Genomic DNA, 22342 nt, shown 5'->3' on the forward strand with positions numbered 1-22342 from the left:
TGCCTCAGGCTGGGCCCCCCTGCGACACTCAATCCCCACGGCCTGCCCACCCCACTCACTAATCTGGCCAAGACCCCCCTGGGTCTCCCACGGGCACAATGGGCAGAAATGCTCGAGGCTGGCGCGGAAGAAGAGCATCTGGGCGGGCTGGGCTGGGAGCGGGCTGGAATCTGGGGAATTCAGCCCAAAGTAATTGTAGATGCTCAGAAAACCGACCCAGGGAACTGAGATGGATGGGAACCAGCCTCCAGGCCTCGGGAAGAAGCCCGCTTTGGATCCCGGACACTGAAAGCAGGCTTCACATTCCCAAATTCTTCCAGCCATCTCCAGGCTGCAGAGCCCCCCACTGCCTGGGACAAGAACCCTGCTGGGGGTGGGAGCTTGGACAAATGGGTTCTGAACAGGGGGACCCCAGTGGACTGAGGATGGACCCCAGGGGTCGAAACAGATCATCGCAACCCTGGTCTCCCACCTCCAAGCAGACCCCCCAGCCCTCTTCCAGGACCCAGGTCTGACCGTGTCACTCCCCTGCTCAAAGTCCATCCATAGCTCCCCAGGTGCCTTGGCGTGGAATCGGAGGCCTCCAGGATCTGGCCTCCTAGCACCCCACCATCTTTGCTTGCGCTGGTCCCTCTTCCTGGGGTGCCTTCCTTCTCCCTTCTTCTGTTTGGCAAAGTCTACCTGCCTGTGCCCAAGCACAAGTCCCCTGAGCTCAGATGCCTTGGCCCCCAGGCATCCGAGGAAACACACAGTGGGCACTTGTCTCTCAAGTACCAACCTCAGCCGTGGGCTCTCACTGTGGCTCTTTCCACAGCCTTCCCAGCAGACCACAAGCTCCTGAGCGCAGGGCCAGGTCCCGGCTAAATCTGGGGTTCCCGGGGCTGACCCCGTGGGTGCCCATGAGTGCGGACTGGCTGAATCAGTGCATGAGTGAGTAAATATTCACAAATGATGGTGACGAAAGACAACCCGGCTTGAAGATGGCCCAAGGGGGGCGCCTGGGGGGCTCAGTGGGTAAAGCCTCTGCCTTCCGCTCAGGTCATGATCTCAGGGTCCTGGGATCGAGCCCTGCATCGGGCTTTCCGCTCAGCAAGGAGCCTGCTTCCTCCTCTCTCTCTGCCTGCCTCTCTGCCTACTTGTGATCTCTGTCTGTCAAATACATAAATAAAATCTTTAAAAAATTTTTAAATTTTAAAAAATAATAAAGAAATTTTTAAAAAATTAAAATGGCCCAAGGACTTGAAGAGCTATTTCTCCCAAGAGCGGTAAATGGCCAACCAAGAAGTGAAAAGGCTCTGAATAGCACTCCTGAGGGAAGTGCAAATCAAAACCAGCAAGATGCCACCTCGCGCCCCCCCACAAGATGCCTCCCGTCAGAACAACAGAAAGCCTGAGGGTTGCTTGGGGAAGATGGGGTCGGGAGAGCGTGGTTTGGTGATGGACATTGGGGAGGGTATGTGCTATGGTGAGTGCTGTGAAGTGTGTAACCCTGACAATTCACAGACCTGTACCCCTGGGGCAAATAATACATTATATGTTAATAAAATTCATTAATAAAAACCATCAATTAAGTTAATTAATAAAATTAATAAGTAAAATTGATTAATTGATAAAATTAATTGATAAGTGAAATTTATTCACTGGTAAATAATAAAATCAATTTAAAAGAATAAAATAAATTTAATAAATAAATTAATAAAAATAATTAATTTTAAAAAGAACAACAGGAAGTGCCAGGTGTCGGCCTGCGGTGGGGACATTGGAGCCCTCGTGCATCGCCAGCAGGAATGCAAAACAGGGCAGCCACTGTGGACGACAGTCAGGAAGTTCCTCAAAAAGTGAAACATAGAATTATCATAGGGGCCAGCAATTCCATTCCTTGGTCTATGCCCAGAACTGAAGACAGGTGAAGACAGGTGTTCAACAAAGGTGGATGTTCATAGCATTGCTGTCCCCAAGAGCCAGAAGGAGGAAAGAACCCAGATGTCCACCAGGGGCTGAACGGGCAGACAGACCGTGGTCCATCCGAACGATCGACCCTCCAGGGAGGGACCTCAAATCCAGTATGCTGGGCATACAGACACCCAGACTGTGCATTGTATGCCTGCATTTGCACAAAGTGTCTGGGGAAGGACAGAAAGTGGGCCCGCGGTCGCCCGGGGCTGCAGGGAGGAGGCACGGGGAGAGCGGGCTGGCAGGCATGATGGCAAAGTCATGGAGCCCAAAAGAGGTGATGGGGAGTGCGATACGCCTCTGCGTGACACACTTTCCAACAGTTAAAGTGGCAAATTCTGTGTTATGTGTATTTCAAACCCAATTTTTAAAAAGTCTATCTATGCACAGGACTTCTGCACCCTTGGACATCGGTGGGCTCGGCAGGAGGGGACAAGAGGGTCCTTGCCCGGCCGAGCCCTGCTTGTAGGCTTCCCAGGACGTGTGGAGCTGATGAAGCTGGGGGCAAAGGAGCCTCCGGCAGCCCCCAGTACCCAGAGCACGGGTCAGAGGTGAGGTGAAGACATCAGGGAAGATAGTCAAGCAGTATTTTGTGCCAGAAACATAAATACTCAGATACAACTGCTAATTCAAAATCATTTTGCAATTGTCTTCTTTAAAATGTGGGGGTTTATCCACTCATGTAATGAGATATGCGGACCACAAGGGCCTCTGCCGGGCTCAGTCCTCTCTCCTTACATCCTCGTGTCAGAGCTGTGCAGACCGCAGCTGAGAGAGGCTAGGGCGTGTGCCTGGGGCTGCACAGCCAGGCTCAGAGCCCGGTCTCTGCTTCCAGAATGCAGGCAGAGGCCCATGGCAGGTGCATTACAAGTACCAGAGCCGAGAGCCGGAAACTATGCCCTCTTCTTAGTCTCTAAACACGGCTTTAACTCCTTCTCTTGCTTAAAATCCTCCCAGGTCACTCATTCCTTCAGTCCAGGTCGATGGACAGCTTCCACGGCCGGAGTCCGACCACCCCGCCCCTTCCCTCCCCTGCAGCCCGTACGTCGGTTCATTCGCAGGGAGTCTGCCCACCGCCCTCCCTGAGAAGGCCTGGCCCACCCCAGCCTTGGCTACACTCTTTCTTCCACCTGGAGGGGCAGGGGCTGCGGTTATGGGAATCCTTGTTAGGGAATCTGCCAGAGAGGAAAGGGCCAAAAATGCATGGTAACTAGAAATTGGTGACCTCAAGGAGGGGCAAGGAGGATGGAAGAATGGGGGGGAAGAGGGGGAGAGGAAGAGGACATAGGGAGAGGAGTGGGGAGGAGGGGAGAGGAGCATCAGGGGAGAGGAGGGCGAATGCAGGTCACACCCTGGAATGACTGGCACCCCAAGCAGCAAGACCCCACCCCGGGGGACTTCTCGTCCCGCAGCCGCCCGCCCAGGTGCCCCGGGAGAGCCGGCAGGAAGGTGCCGAGTGGCCCTGAGCACAGAGACGCCATGCTGGCCGCTCCGGTTTCAGTCGCTGACTTTCCCCATGGAAAGTTCTGCTCCAGACTCCTCTCAGCCTTGGGACAAAGGTAAGACGGCAGGAGGAGTGGGCACACGGAAAGTCCGGAAACGTTCCTCAGCCCCGGCCTGGGCCAGCCCCATAAAGGGAGCCTGCGGGACAAGGGGTTTCTGCCTTGTCCCCGGGGACTGCGGACGGGCCCCTGGTCTCCCACCAGAGGTGCCGAAGCCGCAGGCACTGCCTATTTCCTGGCACCGGGCACGGGTCACCAGGCAGGGCTGCCGAGAGACAAGAGGAGGCTCGTCCTACCTGCCAGAGCTCCCAAGGGGCCAGGGATCCTGCCTCTAGGACTAGGGGATCCCAGGGGGTGAGGGGCGAGATGAACACGACCAGGTGACAGGTGGTGCAGAAGAGGCCAAGAGGGTGAGACCCTTGCCATGACATTAGTCGGGTACCATGTCACCCACCAGGCAGTCCTGTGGGGCAGAGGCTGGGAATGTGAGCACTGGTGCCTGCCAGCTTGGATGGAACCCTGGCTCTGCCTCCCCCGGGCTGTGAGACCTTAGGTCAGTTTCTTAACCTTTCTGTGCCTCGGCTTCCACATCCGCAAAGTGGGAATCCTGATAGCGTCGCTGGGCGGAGTCCATGATGCCAGCCAGTGAGGAGACGTCATCAACCTTGGGCATTATTAACCCTCCCTGGGGACCCATCACTAACCTCCATTCACTGAGCCCCCAGGATCCAGTCCCTGTGGGAATCAGGGACCAGCTGTGTTCATCATGAGGACCAACGTGTACACCAGCAATACCCGTCACCGCACACACCATGATTGGGTTCATTCCTGGATCAGATGTAGTCCGGGGTCTAGATACCCCAGGGAAACAAGTGCTCACGTTCACCAAGGGCGCACACAGGTGTCTCCAGCACGCACTGAGAACCACCACTCAGGTGTCCATCAGCAGGAGGACCACAGCTGGCGTCTTCACGCAGCAGGAGGTGACAGCAGTGACAAAGGGCAAACAGTGTATGTGTGTGACAACGTGCGAGACACCCCCCCCACACACACACTGCCGGACAGGAGAACATAAAAGCTCCAGAAGTCAGAAGCTACCCTTAGCTCGGCCGCACAGACTGGGAGGGGGCCCCGGGGAGCCTGCTGGGTTCCAGACTGAATGTTCTCTAACCCAAGCTGAGAAATCGTTTCCGTGCATGCCCACACCGCAAAAACGCTTCAGGATGTCCACTCGAGATTTCTGTACTTTATGTAAGTTACATCTCGACAGAAAAGCCAAATATTGCGATACAAAACTTCTTAGGGCTGGCAAAATCAGAATGAAAACTCACATTTTCTTACAAAAGTTAAAGTAAGGAAAGTACGCTTGAGAAATACAGTAGGAACGGTGCCGATCACGCCCTTGTGCCTTGTCTGTGTACGCCGGCGGCCATGGGAGGGGGCGGGAGGGGGCACTGCTAAAGTCTCCCTCAGCAGGTGCTCTGAAGGCTGCTGTGGGCCGGGCTAGCCACCCCCTCTAGGCAGTGGCGGGCTGGGCCAGAGTGCGGCCCAAATCCCGTTAAGACCCCGTCTAGGTCAAGCCCCACTCTGACCAAAGCCCAGGCTGGGGGGCTCCTTGGGGCGGTCCCCCTCTGCTGACGTCCTTGGGGAACAATATCTGGGCCACCTCATACTCAGGGACTCCGAAGCCCAGAGAGGAGAAGGATGGGGGAGCCAGTGTCCCCCCTCCGCCGAGGACTAGAGCCACGCTGCCCTCCCCTGTCTCCACACAGGACACCCCTGCTTCATTTGGGAGGTCACGACCTTCCAAATCCTGCCCCAGGAGCCAAGCGTCTAACCTAAATGCCTCAGGCTGTTCAGAGTTAGTGTCTCAGGGCAGAGAGGACACCTCCCGGGCGTTAGATTCTGGGCTAAGAGCGTCCCTCTGTGGGAAGGTATTTATTATTATTATTATTATTATTATTATTATTATTATCATTATCAGTATTGTTATTATTATTATTATGTTACTCTCTCAGAACAGGAACCAGAGGTCCAGAAAGGCCCAGCCACCCACCTGCTGAGTAGCTGAGGGAGGGAGGGTAGGGAACAGGGTTTGGGACCCACACTTTGTGCCCCCAGACTGGCCCGTGCCACCTCACCCCTGTCCCTGACCCATAAAGATATTGGGGTGCTGCTCGCTTGTTCGTCTGGAGAGCCATCCTCCCGCACTGGTTCCCGGGGGGGCGGCAGGAGGCTGCACGGGGGCCAACCCGCTCTGGGAGCCTTCACCAAGTGGTTCCTGAAGGAGGACCCCAATCTGTGCCAGGGGCTGAGTCACAAACTCTCTCCAAACAGTCCGGCCTTCCGCCCTGCTGCTGGTCCCGGGATGTCAGGGGTCTCATTCCCTCACTGGGCGCTGTGCCGGGCACAGACCCTCAGTGGTCATCACGGAGCGAGTGAATGAAAGAGGGCAGAGGGAATGAGTGGAATGCGTGAATGGAAGCGTTCACACCCGCTGAGGGGGGCCCTGCTGGGGACAGCGACCCCCAGCTTCCACAGGGAGCAAGAGGCAGTTGAGACATCCTTAGTGGGGTGGGGTGGGGGGTGGTGCAGGCTGGGTGAGCAGGCAGCGGGGGGACTCATGGCATACCCGCGTTTTCACTTAGACCGCTACAGGTTAACTTAAAAATTAGCTTTTGTTCCCAATCTACGTATGACCGAGAAAACAGCCTTCCACACGTGAAGGCCTAGCGCGTCAAGTGGCAGGAGGTGGGCAGAGTGAGTCCAGGCCTGTGGGGATAAGGCTGCCCCAAAGTAGCCCTCGAGAGGGCTTTGATCCATTGGTATTACCAGGGACAGGACAAGCTGTGCCTTTTTTATTTGAAGAGCCAGAGAGAAACGGGACCACGTGGCCGACCAACCTCTCAGACCCCGAGGAAGCTTCGAGCTCTGATCTGTGCGCAGGGCCCTAAGATGACGGGCAACGACATGGCCTTGCGTCCTGAGGAGGCCATGGGACCCAGGTACCCCCACCTCAGTATCCTGTTTCCCTTACAAATTCCCCAGCAACCGACCCCACAAACCACAGCCCGGGATAAAGATGCCCCGGTAGAGGGGGACGGCCCCCCCACCGACAGCAGGGACCCCTACCCGGCCCGGCCTGAGCTCCTCTTCCGCACCCGCTCTCTGGACAGAGCGCCAGCCATAATGCAGCTCCCCCACCCCACTCCCAGGCTTCTGAGCTGGGGCAGCCCCTGCCCTGAACCAACCACAGAATCCTGGGAATGTTCCCTAGGCTAGGACCGGGGCAGCCCTCCATGGGGGAGACACATATCCAAGCGCTTCCCAGAACTCAGACCTCATGATGGAGCCTGCTGGACCTCAACAGCCCTGACCCCTCCCCCACAAGCCACAGGGGATAGCTGTCCCTCCCTGGGGCCCCCTCCCCCTGCTCAGGGGGTGACTACCACTTCTAGGAAGGTTGGCAGTGATGTGAAAGGGCTTCCCCATGCCCCCTCTGCCCTCTGGGCCACCCACCTCCCTGCCCCACAGAGCAGGATGGCAGGCCCGGAGCCTGAGCCAGGCCCCCACCCCTCCCTGAGCCATCAGGGCTGCTGGGACCACCCATGAGGTCAGCCCCAGGCACCCCCTTATCGTTCCTCCTACATCACTCCACCCCCGCACCTTTGCTCTCCTCCCAGACCCACTGACCTCCCCATGGCAGAGCCCTTCCTCCCAGACACCTTTCGCCCACCTGCCCACCAGGGGGCCAGGACTCTGTGCTCGACCCCCTCAGGCCTTTCCTAAAGCCCTTCGAGGTAAGGCTTATCCACAGCCACAAGCTGAGAGTTCCCCAGGGCAGGAATCCTCAATGCAGCCCAGCACCCACCCCAGCCCTGAGCTAGCCTTGGACTTGAACGCCCAACCCAGCCCCAGCTCCCTGGGAGGTGGGGACAGCCTGGCCAGGCCTGGGCCAGATGCCCTGTCTCCCTCTGAGGCCCCATCCCCGGCCCTGCTCCCGGCTGCCCAGCTTCCCAGAGCTCCTGCGGCCCACGCTCCTGGCCCGGGGCGCTTTCTAATTCTTCCTTCTCGGGCATCCTCCGGCAAAATATTTGAAGAATGTTCTAATTATCTGCGATCAGCCAGAGAGGCGGGCCTGGGTCCACTTGTCCAGGAAGTAACTCCATTTATACCTGGGAAGATGGCAGCTGGCCCCCACGCCCACCCACCCCATGTCCCCCCATTGTCTCCATCAGGTGGACAAGGGTCAGCCCAGAACTTCCCAGCCATAGGCAGGTGGCAAGAGGCTCTTTCCCGAGCTCCAGAGCCAGCAGCAGTCGTGGCGGGGGGGGGGCACAGCTGGTGGTGGCCTCGGTGCTCCTCCCTGTCAAATGGGGATAAGAATATCTTCCTGGTCTGGGGTCACTCTGCAGAACCCCCAAGCCACCATCACAGTGCCAGAGCTTGGCACCCAGGGGGTCCCCGCAGCCCTCCTCCGTGGGGTGGAACAGGATGACAGGGAACAGCTGGGGCAGAGCCGGACAAAACTACTGCAAAGGCCCGGGGGCACTCCACCCACCTGTCCTCGGGGCGTTCCTCAAGTCTGCTCATCTCCTTCCCTGCTGGGACTCTTGGCCCTGTTCAGTGGGCAGCATGGGCCTTGGGGACAGCCCCGGACCTTGGGAAGGCCGCCCTTAAGGTCTGTTCTGAGCCTCAGTCTTCCCATCTGAAAATAAAGATGATCTGCCCTGTTTGAGCCAATGGCTTTTCCCCCTACTGGCCTAGAGGGGGAGAACTTGGGGGAGAGGGGATGCCCTGGAGGGAGGGACCTACCGAAATGACCAACCTTCCTGAGTGGCATCCCCCCCCGCCCCCCACCCTGCCCCCCCCCCGCCGCAGCTCCTCAGGGTGGGTCTTGACGGCCTAACCTTACAGAGGAGGAACGGGGCTCTCAGAGAACACACAAAGGGAGCTGCATGGGCGGTGGGCAGGGGAGGTGCAGAGAGGGTGGAGGCAGGAAGGGGCCCAGCTGGGAAATGAAGCCATCCCTCTAGCCCTCCCTGCCCTGCCCAGGCCTCAGTTTCCCATCTGCGTGAGGGATGGAAGTGATACCTGTGGCTGTATCCTAGGGCAGATTCTCGGGGCTTGGGGTCCTGTGCTCAAGGTCTGCTCGGCCACTGACTCTCACTGGCCTCAGCTTGCACATCTGTCCAATGGGGAGGACAGCCCCAGTTTGCAGGTGGGGCTCCTGCGGCCTGGCTCCCTCCACCACCGGTCCTGCCTGCTGCAATCTTTCCAGCCCACTGCCCGGCTCAGCTCACTGCCCGCGGTGTTCCTGGGGAAGAGAGCACAGCGTCCGGCTGCTCCCTCGCGCCCCCCGCGGGCACTTGCCCGCCCGCCCTCCCCACATAGCTGGCATTCCTGGCCTGGCATTCTGGGACCCCACCCTGGAGGGAAACCAGGCAATCCTGGGAGGAAGCAGGCAGCGGACAGGGGTCTCGGGCAGGGCTGAGGCTGCTAGAGGGGGGCAAGCACAACCTGGGGCATGGGGAGCCGCAGATGAGGCGGCCCCGGGGCCGCCGGGTCCATCCAGCCCCCACATCTGTTAAGTCAACGAAATCAGAACCTCGTCCCCTCACTGTGACCACAATGGGTCATTGACTTCTGACCTCAGAAACTTCCAGACCTCTGTTGGGCATCCAGGACCCAACATGACCCTCCCGGGTTCAGGCCACACTGACCGGCAAGGCGAGAGGCGACCAGACCTCTTCAGCAGTCTGGCAAGACTCCAGGCCCAGTTTGATGCCTCTTCCTCCGAGAAGCCTGCCACTAGTCTGCCCTCTGTCCTCCGTCCCCGCATGGTCACAGCTAAGCCGGCCTCCAGAGGAGGCTGCCAGGGGCTGAGGTTCAGGCCTTGGACCTACTTCCTGCACTTTCTGCTATATTCTGGACCTTCCCAGGCTTTACCCTCAATTCCTGTGGTACGGGGGGTCGGGGGAGTGGGGGACACTGAAACCTCGTGGCTCATGGCAGCTGAGCCCGCATAGTGAGCTGAGACCTGAGCAGGGTGAGACCCCTAGCCTTGGTCTTGGCCTAGGCCCAGTGCCCCAGCTCTGTCAGACACTGGGGCACCCTGCAGGCCTGGGAGACCAGGAGGTCAACCTGAAACCACAGGACTGATGGAGGGACAGACAGGTGAGGGGGACAGGTGGGAGGAAGCTGGCAGGGCGTCTGGCCCAGGGCCAGGCCAGGAGTCTAGGCGTCTGATGGTTCGGCCAGCACCTCAGCCTTCTGGGCTAGTCTGGACATGGTCTGAGTAGTGGGTTCAGGGGCCTTTGTCCCTGTAGGCAGGGGACACTGGGCTGTCACCTCTGTGCAGAATGCGGGGCAGGGCTGAGCTCCTGGTCCTGAGACCCGGCCTCGGGCGCCATCCTGGGGGGCGGGGTGCTTCTGGGAACCGTTGGAGGTGGGGGCCTGCCTGGGCCACAGGACCCCTCAGAGCAGAGCCCAGCCCCACCCAGGCTGTCCCCAGTTCTATGGCCCTGCCCCCTGCTCTCACCAAACCTGGCAGTTCCTCTGGGCCAGAGCACCCCGGGCAAGGCTCCTTCAGCACTCACCTCACTTTTTAAGCACCCTGCTGCTCCCTCTGAGAATTTCTGGACCATCGGGGAACCCCAGCCCACTGCCTCGGCTTGGATGCTTTACGGCACAGGGTGCTCACTCCCCCCCCCCACCAAGGAGTAGTCCACTCCCCCCTCATCAGGCGGCTGTGATGACCCACACAATGGGGCTTGCACCTTCAGAACCCCTCCCTGGGCTCGGCAATCCCCCTCCCACCCCATGCCATGAGTGGCCCCGAGTCCTGAGCACCACCCCTGCCTTCCGCAACCAGCTTCCAGCTCTCATCCAAGGCCACACAGACACCTGGCAGGGATTTTAGATCAGCGCCCAGAGCGGGACCAGCCCTGCAGCTTTTCCCTCCACTTCTGGGCTCTCTGCCCCAGGCCCTAAGGACCTGTTTCCCTTCAACCTCGCCTCTTCTCCTCCTCCTCCCCCTGCAGGAATTTCCACCTCTGGAAGAAAGGCAGTGAGAGGGAGCCAGGGGTCGCTCTGGGCTCACACTCAGACTCGCCTGCAACCCTGGGCTCTCCCTCCCCCCTAGAAGGGACTGCCAAACAACCTATGGCCCAGGTCCCGGGGTGGGGGTGGGGGTGGGCAGGAGGTGGCAGATGCTGGACAACAAGGAGGACGTCCCCAGCAAATGCACTCCTGGCCTTGTGGCTCCTGGCACAGGTGGATGGTCCCCAGGACAGACGTGGGCTCCTCCAAGGTGTGGGGGGGGCGTGCCACCAGCACCTGGAAATTCCCAGTACTCCCGCCAGCAGAGAAGTCCCCGAGGAGACCTAAGTCAAGGAGCCAGGAAGGCACCCAGCCCCCCAGACCACCCCTGTGGCCACCCACACGCACGGGGGCCGCACACCGGGGCCATCCCCTGGGCAAGTGGGTCCTGACCAGGCCGACGGGCCTCGCTGGGACCCAGACGCAGAAGCAGCCACCTGACCGTCCCAGAGGGGGTCGACTGGGCCCTAACTCAGCATGAACTTCGCGCTGCACTGGGTGCTAGATGGTGGGGGGTGGGGGACAGGGCACAGTGGTCAACTTGCAGCTACTACCACTGGCCCAGCCTCCGAGTGTGCTCACAGCGCCCGTCTGCCCCAGTCAGCCCCTATCCACCCTGTGGGCCCTGCCTCGGCGAAACCAGTCCCCGTCACACCCAGGGGCCTCCCTTAGCTCAGGGTGAAGCTGCCCATCCCTGTCCTGCTTGACACTTGCTTCCCCGGGGCTCCCCGGGCCTGGGGCTGCCCTCCGCCACCCTGACCTCGCCTCCCACTGCCCCAGCCAATTCTGGTGGGCAGACGCCCGCTCCCAGTGCCCCCTCCCTGCCCCACGGCTGTCCCTCGGCCAAGAACTCCACTGTCCCCAGCACATTCTTTAGGGCCTGGGTCAGTCGAAGGTCTCCCAGGATCCACCCTCCCTGCAGATGGGTTGGGGGTTCCTGTTCTCTAGGACCCCATGGGGCTTTGCGTACATGATGGGGAAGGAGGGGAGCTTCCCAGTTACAGCCTCATACACGGGCGGCTTCTTTTGCCTGGCTCGGGGCTGCTGTCGCTAAGAAGGGCAAGCCCCAAGTAGTGATGAGGCCTGGCAGAAAGGGGAGGCGGGGACAGAAGGGCTCTGAGGCACCGAGACCACCACCCACAGGGACAGCCCCAGCCAGAAAAGGGGAGGCTTGCCCCAAGTCCATGGTACGCGGCAACTATGTACCTGCCGGCCCCAGTTTGAAGGTCAGGAGCTGGCCAGTCTGGACCACCTCCTCTCTCCCTGCTCAAGCCAGTCTCAGAGCTCCTTGGGTTGGAGCCCAAGGCAGGGAGGGACCCGGGAGCAGAAATCTGAGGGCCTCCTGGTCCCCTCACACACCTGGAGGGACAAGGGTCCCTCTGGTTCCAAGTCTAAAGGTGTGGAGGTGGGGGCAGGGAAGAGCGAGAGAGAGAGAGAGACAGAGACAGAGACAGAGAGAGACAGAGAGACAGAGAGACAGAGTGAGCCCTCGATCAGAGCCTCGTGACTCCTGGTCACTCAGCATCCGTAAGGAACAGGTGTGGTCGGTCTCTCACAGACAGCAGATGAGAAGGCAGACACGCCTGGGCTCCAATATGAGCTCCTCCACCTTGAGTGTGACCTCAGGAGTCCCCAGGACTCTGCCCCTCACGCTCCTCACCTCGCCACCCCCCACGTGGGTGCCCCTTGCTTAGCTCCCCTTTTCTGGAAGCCGGGGGGGGGGGGAAGCAAAGTCACAGCAGAGCCCAGCTGGTGGGCGCCCATCAGCCCCGTGACAGAAGGCCTCTCCAAGAGACCTGAGTCTTCCAGAAGTGGAACGTGGAGCCCTGGGCCCCCTCCCCGCTCCCCGGGTCAGGGGTCTGTCTGGTGGGCAGGCAATTCCTTCTGGACGAACTCCCGTTCAAAAGGGCTTTTTGGGGGCGCCTGGGTGGCTCAGTGGGTTAAGCCACTGCCTTCGGCTCAGGTCATGATCTCAGGGTCCTGGGATCGAGTCCCGCATCGGGCTCTCTGCTCAGCAGGAGGCCTGCTTCCCTCTCTCTCTCTGCCTGCCTCTCTGTCTACTTGTGATTTCTCTCTGTCAAATAAATAAATAAAATCTTTAAAAAAAAAAAAAAAGGGCTTTTCGTCCCTTTGCCACTTGGGACAGTGAGGGCCTAAGTCTCAGCTTTGGACCCCTCACACCCCCAGAGCCCCAAGGCCTGCTTCGGGATGGGGGCAAGCTGAGACACCGCCCACCCTTGTCCCATTCGCAGCTCCGGCTGAGCACATGCACGGACTCCTGCACAAGGAGCACTTCTGGTCTGGGAGGCTGTGGAGGAGGGTCTGGAACAGGGGTGGCCTTGGAGGGGCTGAGGTCTGAAAAGGGCTGCCGGCCCCCCGTCTTATCGGGATGGGACTGCGAGGAGATGCTGACTCGGGCCCTTCTGTACTGCGGCGGATGCCTGGGAGGCTGCTTGCCAGTGAGGCTGGTGTCCTCCCCGTCCTGGACCGGGCACCTCGCTGGCTTTGGGGTCTGCAGGAGGACGGCCACCTGGGCTGCACAGTTCTAGTGAGCTGCATTCACATCCTCTGACTGAGGGCTTCGTGGCATCATCCACGCTCAGAAGCTACCTGCTCGGGCGGGAGGCTGTGGGCTGACCTTCCCAGGGCCTCCGTATCCTCGGTCACAGAGCGGGCCAACCACAGCCCGTGGCTGCCTTGCACAGAGGACCCGTGAGTGCTGGCTTCCTTCCAGGCAGAGCCCTTGCCCAGCATCCCGGGCCCTCAGTCCTGTATCGGCTTGTATGCCTCCAGGGTTGGAGAGCTCACTGCTCCCCTGCCAACCACAGGAGGGCCCAGTGGCCCAGGCCTGGGGCTTCCCCCCACCACTCGGAGGCTGAAGACACCCTGTGTTGAGGGCAGGACCGGGAGGGCGCCTGAGCAGGCTGAGCAGCTCTGTGATGGAGACAGGAAAGATGGAGAAAGGGAGGACAGAGCGCACCTGTGCCCACCCCCACCCCGTTAGCCAGCCCAAGGGGAGGCCCCAGCCCCGCGCCAGGGAAGGAGGACAAACGGAGGTTTTGTCCTTGGCCAGCGGGCGGCCCGCACCACACAATGACCCTTTCATCAGGCTGAGGGAGCCCTGGGTCGAGGTTTCATCTGACAAGAGAGAGCTCCCGGCCCCTTGTCCCTTGCTGGGGGAGTCAGAGGGTGGGGGGTGTGGGGGGGCTAAACACTATCTGAGCCAGACCCAGGGCCATGCGAACTGGAAGCTCCGAGGCAACTAGCCGAAGTCCCTCCATCTGCCCCAGGCAGGGGGAGGCCTCCAGAGGTTAAGTGACTGGCCATGGGCTGCACAGAAAAGGGCCCTGTTCTGGGTACCCCCAGACCTGAGCTGCCGGAGGGTCTGGCTCTTACGTCTCTACAACCAGGAACTGCACCCACCCCATCCTATTGCCCTGCTGCCACCACCCATGGGGTGCTGCCCAGGCTAGCCCGACGACAGAGCCTTGGCCCAAACCCCCAGGAGGAGTTCTGGGTTCTCCATAGGCTATGCGGCCCGTCCCCCCCCCCCCGCCCCGAGGCCGGCCTGAGGCTCTGAGGAACATGGTGTGTGATTTGTCAGTGTCCACAGCGTCCCTAGAGGACCCAAGTGTGGAAACACTGTGTAGTCAGGGCCTCAAAAGTCACCTCCCTTCATGGTGGTTCCCTTCCTGCAGAGCACCACATACCTGCCCAGATCACCCCAGGAGGCCACAGGGCCCTGGGGACTCCCTTCTCTGCTGGACCACCACAGGGCGAATTGCTTCTCAGAGGCAGTGGCAGAACTAGTTCCAGAGCCAGGAGGGCGGTTATGACCTCGAGAGGGCCTCTCTGCTCATCAACATGCCACTTCCTCCAGGAAGCCCTCTGAGATCACCCCCAGAGAGTTCAACACTCTTCCCTGAACAATTACAGCCGCCAGGCCTCCCTTTGCATCCCAGGTGGCCGGCCTCCCTGCACCTAACTGCTGAGAGTGACCCCATCTCCTGAGCACTTACTGTATACCAAGCACCCTCCGGGCCACGTCTCTGCATTTGCTCACCGAGTCCTCACAGCTACAGAAGTTTCAGTCCCCCTAGTCCTGGCAGCTCCAGGGCAAAGCCGAGTTCCAGAATGCGCCCAGGCAGCTAGGGGAGGAGCAGGGATGGGAACCTGGAGCAGAGAGGACTCAAGGGAAACTAGGTCAGAAAATGAGCCTTTCCCCACCGTGGGGCCTCAGGGCAGCTGCGGGGCACAGCGGGGCCTGGAGGAAGCCCAGGAGGACCACCTTCCCCTCCAGGCCCTTCCTCTGCACTCAAGCGCACACTCCCACACACACAGGGTCAAAAGAAGTCATCCCCAGAGCGCACCATCCCCCCTTTGATTGTGGGGCTCCGGGAGCATTTTGTGAGGGAGAAACTCCACTCCTGCAGGCCAGGACAGGGGTCCCCGGAAGTTCCCGGTGCTCACCCGCGGTGCCCACCGCTGCACAGAGCCACATGCGCCTTGGAGTCCACATGGCTTGCAGGCCCCGCGTGCGCCGGCGGAGAGGAAGTATCTCCATCTCCCAGCCACCGATGAGGAGGCCGCAGCCCAGAGAAGCTCCTGGACCTGCCCGAGGCCACACAGCAGAGCACCTCCCACACCTGGACAGATGCAGGCTAGGAGCTGCTCCTCCTGGTGGAAACCGATGCAGGCTAAGCTGGGCGGCCCGGCTCTGCGGCCACACAGGCTTCACTGCCCGGGGAGGGGGCCTGATTCAGCAACGCCCACCGCCCGGGGTCATGCCCACAGCGTTTCTGGGCCTGCGGTTGGCACCACCAACAAAGCCACAGTGGCCGAGCCGGGAAGAGGCCCAGCCTTGGCAGGGCCGTGGTGAGCGCCCCCCACCACCCCCCAGAGCCAGGTGGTCGGTGAGTAACCGCCCCGTCACCCATGACTCACTCAGCTCCCCAGAGCGGGCGGTCACCATGAGAGGCTCGTACCGGAAGACCTGGGGGGATCACAGTAGCCAACCTCCACATCTGGGAGGGGGAGGCCAAGACCGGAAGGGACCTGCCCAGGACAGGAGGGCAGCCTGGTCCTGGCACGAGGGCCCCAGCCCAGCTGACCAGCACTGCAGCCCTCTTCTGGGCCTGTGGCCCCCACCTGCCCTCCCTGAGGCCCTCATTGACCCACCCCACCCCACCCCCCCTGGCCCCAGAAGCTTCTGTTCTGACAACAGTAGCACAGAGAAGGGTAAGGCCGGCCGGAGCTGCCTCACAAGGGCCAGCCAAGCTCAGCGTCAGGCGGGGGCTCAGCGCCCTTCCAGGCCAGCACACCCGTCCGACCCAATCAGTGGCAGGGGCCCAGGCATGCATCTGGGATTCACTATGCACGGACCACAGCCCAAGACAGGGAGCTGGGAGAGCAGCCCAGATGAAAAGGGCAGGATCAATTGTCCACCAGTGTCTGTGATCCCAGCAGTGGGATGCCTTCTGGAAAGTTCTCTGGAGCAGAAAGAAACCTCCGCCCAGGGCTCCTCCTGCCCCTGGCATCCTCCGATCCCACAGGGCCAACCTTCCTAAGTATTCCCGCCGGTAGTGAGGTGGGGTTACTGTTGACCCCCAACAGTTCTCAAAGCCCTTTTGCACGGGCCCCCTCAACGGCATCTGGGCACCAGCGCAGAGCCGCCCACCAGGGTCTGCCCGCCATTCTCATTGTCATCTGTATCCCGGGGGCCCTGCTCCCACCTGTGGCCTCCTCCAGGCCAGCCCAGTACCCACCAAACGGGGCAGGCGAAACCCCAGAGCTCCCACCCTGGCTCCTGGGAACAGCGAACTGAATCTCCACTCAGGAAAGCCTGGCATCAGGGCTTCCCCCCCCCGGGGCGGGGGCTGAAGGTCAGGTGGGCTGGTGCTGAGCAGGGGTCACCGAAGGCAAGGCGGGGAGCAGGGTCTGCTTTGCTGCCCCCAACCCCCTACCCTGGAACCCAGCACTGGCCCAGGAACATTTGGAAAACCGTCGCCTTTGGAGAATTTCTCCCAGCAAAGCTGGCAATGAACACCCAGGGAGCAAGCCCATGGGGGCACAGATGGGCATCGCGGCAGCCCTGGATGGGGGAGCCAACCGGGAAGGAAACCCTGGGGTCTACACATGCACACTGCCCACCACCTGCTCCAGAGCCCCTCACGGCTGCCGCTGCCATTCTCTGCAGCTCCTGAGCCCGTGCCCCAGCTCCTACTCTCAGATACCCACTCTAGACAAGCCCCAGAGTTCTCCTGGTGTCCTACCCCTGAACACCTCCCCATTAAGGCCAAACCGCGGCCAGCTGGCTCCAAAAATGATTTCTTTAGGCTTAGTAGCTGCTGATTGTCTAGCTTAAGATTGAGATGGGAGGGGGTGTTCACAGGAGGGGGAGTCTTTCCACCTCTGACCTCTGAGAACTAGAGGCTGGGATTCCAAGCCCCCCTTGGTTGATTCATTTCCCAGGAGGGATGCCAGAAGCAGGACTCTCTGGCCTGGAGCTTTCCTAGCCTGATTTCCCCAAATATCAGTCGGTCCCAATCCGGCCCCTCTCCCTGCCTGGGGCCGCCTGTCCTCCCCCCTCCCACCTTCCCCAGGCGATCCCTCTGCAGCCGGGCTGCCCGCCGGGCCTGGAGCACTCTCTGCGCCCGGACCTTGTAATTATGTCCCACAGCCCGGGAAACCGCGGGCCTCGCAGCATCTGGCTGCGGTTGCGAACTTTTGTTTCAAGATGCGCGACTATTTATAGAAGGAAAACTGGTAGGATAGTAATTTCCTAGGAGTTGGAGGAGAAATTGGCTGCGCCTCTATTAAAAGGGGGTGGGGGCACGGCGATTTATTAGGACTGCGGCCGCGTGGGAGGTGGGGGTGGCTCAGGGAGCGCGAAGGCAGCGCCTGCCCCCTCTGGCCGCGTTAGGCGACCCCGGACGTGGCCCGCGTGTAAAGGAGGGGGAGGAGGAGGGGAGGAGAGAAGGGGAGGGAGAGCTAGCTCTGAGGTTTAATCAGTAGCATCCAGCTTAAATTCCCCCCAAACGGCGGTTCCATAAATCAAACTTCTTTTTAAATCGGAGGCCAGAGCATATGCGTCCCATTAGGAATCGGGCGAAGCCACTGCAGCGCCGACGCGCCCCCTCGGCTCCCTGGGCCCGGTCGGGCTCTGCCTGGAGCTTCCCGGAGCCCGGTGGGCGCTGCCGGTCGCGACGCACACGCGTGCCCACGCTCCGCGCGCTGCCTTGGCGGGTACACCCGGGCGCACCTCGGCCGACCGCAGGCTCGCTGCGCGCGTCCCCCTCGCCGCCAGGTGAGGAGTGGGCAGTGGCTGGGGCGGGCGGCTCAGCGCCGCGGGAAGGCGCGAGAAGCCGCAGCCACTACCAAGGACAGCTCGGGCGCTGTCTGGTGGGGCGCAGAGTGCACGTGTGCGCCAGTGTGTACGCGGGGGAGCGGGTATGTGCGTGCGGCTCTCTCTCGAGGGCGGCCCAGGCGGGCCGGCCCCGCGAATTTATAAAGGGAAGGGAATCCCGCTGGTTCGGGACTCCGGTGGGACAGCGCAGGGAATCCCCGCGCCGCCGCGCGCCCTCCCGCCGTCGCGCTCGGTGCGCGCAGTCTGGTCCACCCGAGCAGAAGGGCCTCTGGCGAGCCACGTTCTCTCTGACCCCAAAGCCGTAACTTCTCACTGCTGCAGCCGCCCCCAAGTCCTCCCCCTCGGCGCTTTAGGCAGACGAAGAGACCCAAAGTCCCAGCCTACCGAGCGCGTCGGGCACCCGGTGCCCCGCCCAGAGACTCCACTGCCGAGTTTCCTACCCGCCCGGCTCCTGCGCGGGAGGCCGAGGAGAGGGCTTCCTCCACCCGCGCCCGCCCCGCGCGCGGCCCGCGGCACTCACAGGTAGCTGCCGCTGGACAGGATGAGAAAGATCTGAGGGCAGTACACGGAGAGGAGCGCGCCGCGCGGCGACAGCAGGAGCATGGTGGGCCGGCGCTCCTGGAAGGGCTTGGCGGGCCCCGCGGGCAGGGCACCGGAGCCAGTTGAGGCCGGGGTCTCCGCGGCCCTCCCTAAGGTGGGGCGACGACGCCAGGCGCTAGGGACCCCGGCGCGCGGGCCCCAGCGCAGGATTCGTCCGTGCCCCGCCGCCAGGGCCGAGCATCGCGCTGGGGCTGGGGCTGGGGCCGCAGCTGGCGCTGGGGCTGGAGCGCGGAGCGAGGGGACGGGCAGCGGGTGCGCCTCGGCGGCTGTCTGGCCCTCCGTCCGTCGATCGGTCGGAACCGGCTCTGTCGCTCGCTCTGGCTCAAGTCTCCAAGTCTCTCGAGGCGCGCAGCTGCCATTGGACGGGCCGCCCCTACATCCGCCTCCTCTGCGGGCGGGTTTTTTAAAGGGGAGGCTGACCAGAGCGTGCGACAGGAGCCGCCCCCAGGGCTTGCCCAAACTGCCTTGGCCCGTATCCCCCCACCTCCCCGCCCAGCTTCAGCGAACCACACTGCTCCTGCCTGCTCTGGAAGGTGCACCTGGGGGGGAGGAACCTCCGCGTAACTTCGCGGGGGCGTGCGCTCCCCCTATGGGGGCTGTGCTCGGCAATCTGTTCTCGCGTTCACATGCATGTGCCTGCATGTACCTGCGTGTGCCCACGGGAGCGTGGGCGCGTCTGTGAGGACGCAGGTGTGTGCGCACAGACGAACTGTGGGTGCTGCACCTTCGCCCGCGTGCGCCCCTGGGTTCGGTTAGGAGGGCTGCGAGCCGCACACGCTCACCCCAGCCAACCAGGCCGGGCCGGGCAGGGCTCACCTGTGCACATGCGCACTGGTGTCTCTGTAGGGTTCTGCCTCGGCGCCTCTTTGGAGAGGCAGTGAAAGGGCACCCCTAATTGGTTCACGGAGACCCCCAAATTTGGCTCCCCCCTCGCTTCTTTTGCTCTCCTTTGTCGGGTCGGCTGGGGTAGGTGTAGGGAGGAGCAGATTCACAAGGACCCACTTCCTAAACAATCCTCCTTCCCGTGATTTTTTTAAAAGCTAGAAACCCACTTCTTATTTAGAGGTTTTGAGTCCCACCTCCTGCTGTGTGCCAAGCCTAGCTATATATGGATGATCTTGCAGAGACAGTGCCGACCCTGTCCGCGGCAGCGGAGCACAAGGCAGGGATGATGACCAGAGGTCTGCGCGGATATGCCCGTGGTCCAGCGATGGGGCATTTCCTACCTTCTAGACCTGGCCTGGAGATTCACGCCCAGCATCCAGAAGCAGGGGGCTGCCCCCTTCACCTTCATCCCTCGGGACCCCTCTGCCTCTCCCAGGGTGGGAATGGAGCAGGGCTGATCCCCCTGCTCCAATTCCAGTGGGCGGAGAGTGCCTGGATTCCCAACGGCTTGTCCCAGCCCTGGCTTGGCCTCCCCGAGGGCTGGAGGCTGTTCAGTCCAAAAGTGAGGAACCGTGACTCCCCAAAGCCATTTGTTTTGAAATTGCTCAAAACCCGAGGCAAACCTCCTCTTGGGGCCCTGATCCCCAAAGGTGTGGTGAGGCCCCAGTTCTCCCTCCCTGCTGGTCTGGAAGCTTCCCCCAGGGGCTCCACATCTGTGTGCTGGCTGCTTGTGCACAAGTGGGGGAGGTTCCCGGTGTGCCTTCACAGACATGCACACACACGTGTGGGTTGGGTGGGGGGAGGGCGTGATCACAGAGTATCCCCCAGTGCATGCCCCAGTGCATGCATCTCTGACATTGGCTTGGAACTGCTGTGGCCCTAAAATCCACCACCTGGAGGAGTCCCCAGGGTGGTGATACCAAGGTCATTAACAGAGACGGCAGCTGGGCTGGTGAGCACAGGAGTTTACTGGGGCCTCACCTCTCCCCCCAGGGCACAGGCACCCAGGACAGACGTTCCTTTGCAGTACCCCGAGAAGGACGAGAAGGACTAGAAGGACGTGCTACTGGGGCCCCACTTTTTGGATGAGGGAGGCAGACTGGGAGATTAAAGCACCCATCCAAAGCCGCCAATGAGGAGTGAGGGGGAGGAATGAAGCCCAAACCTTATTCTGGATGTACTTCACTCCCAAGTCATTACCCCTCTAGTCACATCTGGGCCCAACTGCCCCCCCCCTTGTGCAACCAAGATGGCTTGCAAAGACAGCAAGCCACACTCGCCCCACGCCCACCCAGCAAGGTGGGCCGCCAGGGGCTGTGTAGTGACCCAGGTGGAGTCCGCTCTCCTCAGTGGATCCCAGTGGCTCCCTAGCTTTCCCAGACGTGGTTCCGCAGGGTGTTTGGAGCCTTGGTTTTCTCCTCTGCTCCCCAGGAGCATGTGTTTTAGGCAGCACAGCAGGGGGAAGAGCTGCCCCCTGGGGTCCCTGAGTGGAGGCAGAAGGCAGCATCTGGCTCTCTTGCTGGCTCCCAGAGAGGCCTGCACACAGGCTGGGTCTCCCTCGCTTGTCTCTCTCTAGTCAGACACAGGCCACCACCGTGTTCAGGATGGCCAGAGCCGCAGTCCCATTTACAGACCGGAGAGGGAAGCTGCTTTGTGTCTGGAGGTCAGTAGGTCCATCACATAGGTCTCTCAGCTCCGCAACCAGCCCTGGGAGCCCAGGATAGGCACCACCTTGAGCCCCTTTTGCTGCCTGGGGTGGGGAGGGAAAGGTCCTAGAGCGCTTCCCACAAGCTGGGGGGCGGAGGGCTGTTCTTTTGGATGACTCCTGTCAAGAAATGGGTGCCGGTGCTAGGAGGAGGGGTCAGCGGTGGAGGCCAGAGCCAGTCCCAGCTCTGCCTCTTACTCTTGGGGACAAGTGACTTGGCCTCCCTTGCTCAGTTTCCTGATCCTTAAAACGGGGACCTAACTCTAGGATGGCCAGGAGCGGACAAGGCCTTGGTGCTGAGGACCAGGGAGAGCCTCAATATGCCCATGACTTTGGGGGCTTTAGGGAGAGACACTGCAGTGCTGCTGGGTTCGGGACACAGTGCCTCCCTCCCATCCCCCAGCCCCTGGGGGACAGTGCGGCTCCCTCACCTCCATATGGAACACCCAAGAACACAGCCTGCACAGACCAACAGTAAACAGAGCCACCAGCAGCCCTAGGCTCACCAGCCCAGGCCTGCTGAACTGAGGCTAGAGGGGGTCTTCCCGCCCTGCCTCTGCAGTCCCAGGCCTCAGTCCCTGCTCGCTGGGCCTCAGTTTCCCCATCAATAAAATGGTGGAGGGGGGCGACAGAGGGACCGGCGATAGACGGAGGTGATGATTCTCAGGTGGTGCTTCTAACCTCTCAGCCTGGGACGCCGCGTCTCCGCCTCCCCACGGCCTGTTCACCGCCTGTGCTCCGGCCAGAGGCCGCCACTGGTGCACAGTAGGGGCGCACAGCGCGGCTGGGCCTGGGCCGTGGGCGACCCCCCCCCCCCCCAGCGAGGTGCACCGCACCCCCTTCACGGTCACATCGCCCCCCCACCCCCACTTCGAGCAGGGCCGAGACAGCTTCTGTCTAAAGGAGATCGCAGCCCAACAGGTAAGGACTCGGCTGGGTTCAGGAATGTGGAAATACGACTCGGAGCACCTACTGCAGCGAGCAGTGAGCGCGGCCCGCCGGGCGCCCGCCCGCCCGCCGGGCCGCGCGAGGGGGAGCGCGGCGAGAGGGGGCCGGGCCGAGGGCCCAGGGCGGGCGGGGGCTCGGGCCCCGGACCGAGCCCGAGGCGCCGGGCCCGCCGCGCGGCCCATCCTGAGCCAGCCGGACGAGTTGTCAAGGCAATTTCAACACGTCCGGGTGATGGATAGGGTCGAAGGGCCCCGGCAGGTGCCCCGGCCCCGCGGGCTCGCG

The 22342-nt window shown here is 61.6% G+C and overlaps 1 protein-coding gene across 3 annotated transcripts in view; it reads right to left on the reverse strand.

The window, feature by feature from the left end:
* The window catches only part of WNT7B (Wnt family member 7B), a 48647-nt gene that overhangs the window by 25369 nt on the left and 936 nt on the right, over positions 1-22342 (reverse strand). Inside the window, exon 1 of one of the 3 annotated variants that reach the window (XM_047743388.1) lies at positions 18443-18525. The exons of 1 other annotated variant lie outside the window; for it this stretch is intronic. In XM_047743388.1, coding sequence (XP_047599344.1) covers positions 18443-18525 — 83 coding nt within the window. Of the gene's footprint in view, positions 1-8016; positions 8100-18442; positions 18526-22342 lie in introns of those variants that run through there. One more of the 3 variants, XM_047743390.1, reaches the window with a different exon arrangement.

This window comes from Lutra lutra, chromosome 8 (assembly GCF_902655055.1).
Source record: "Lutra lutra chromosome 8, mLutLut1.2, whole genome shotgun sequence".
NCBI lineage: Eukaryota > Metazoa > Chordata > Mammalia > Carnivora > Mustelidae > Lutra > Lutra lutra.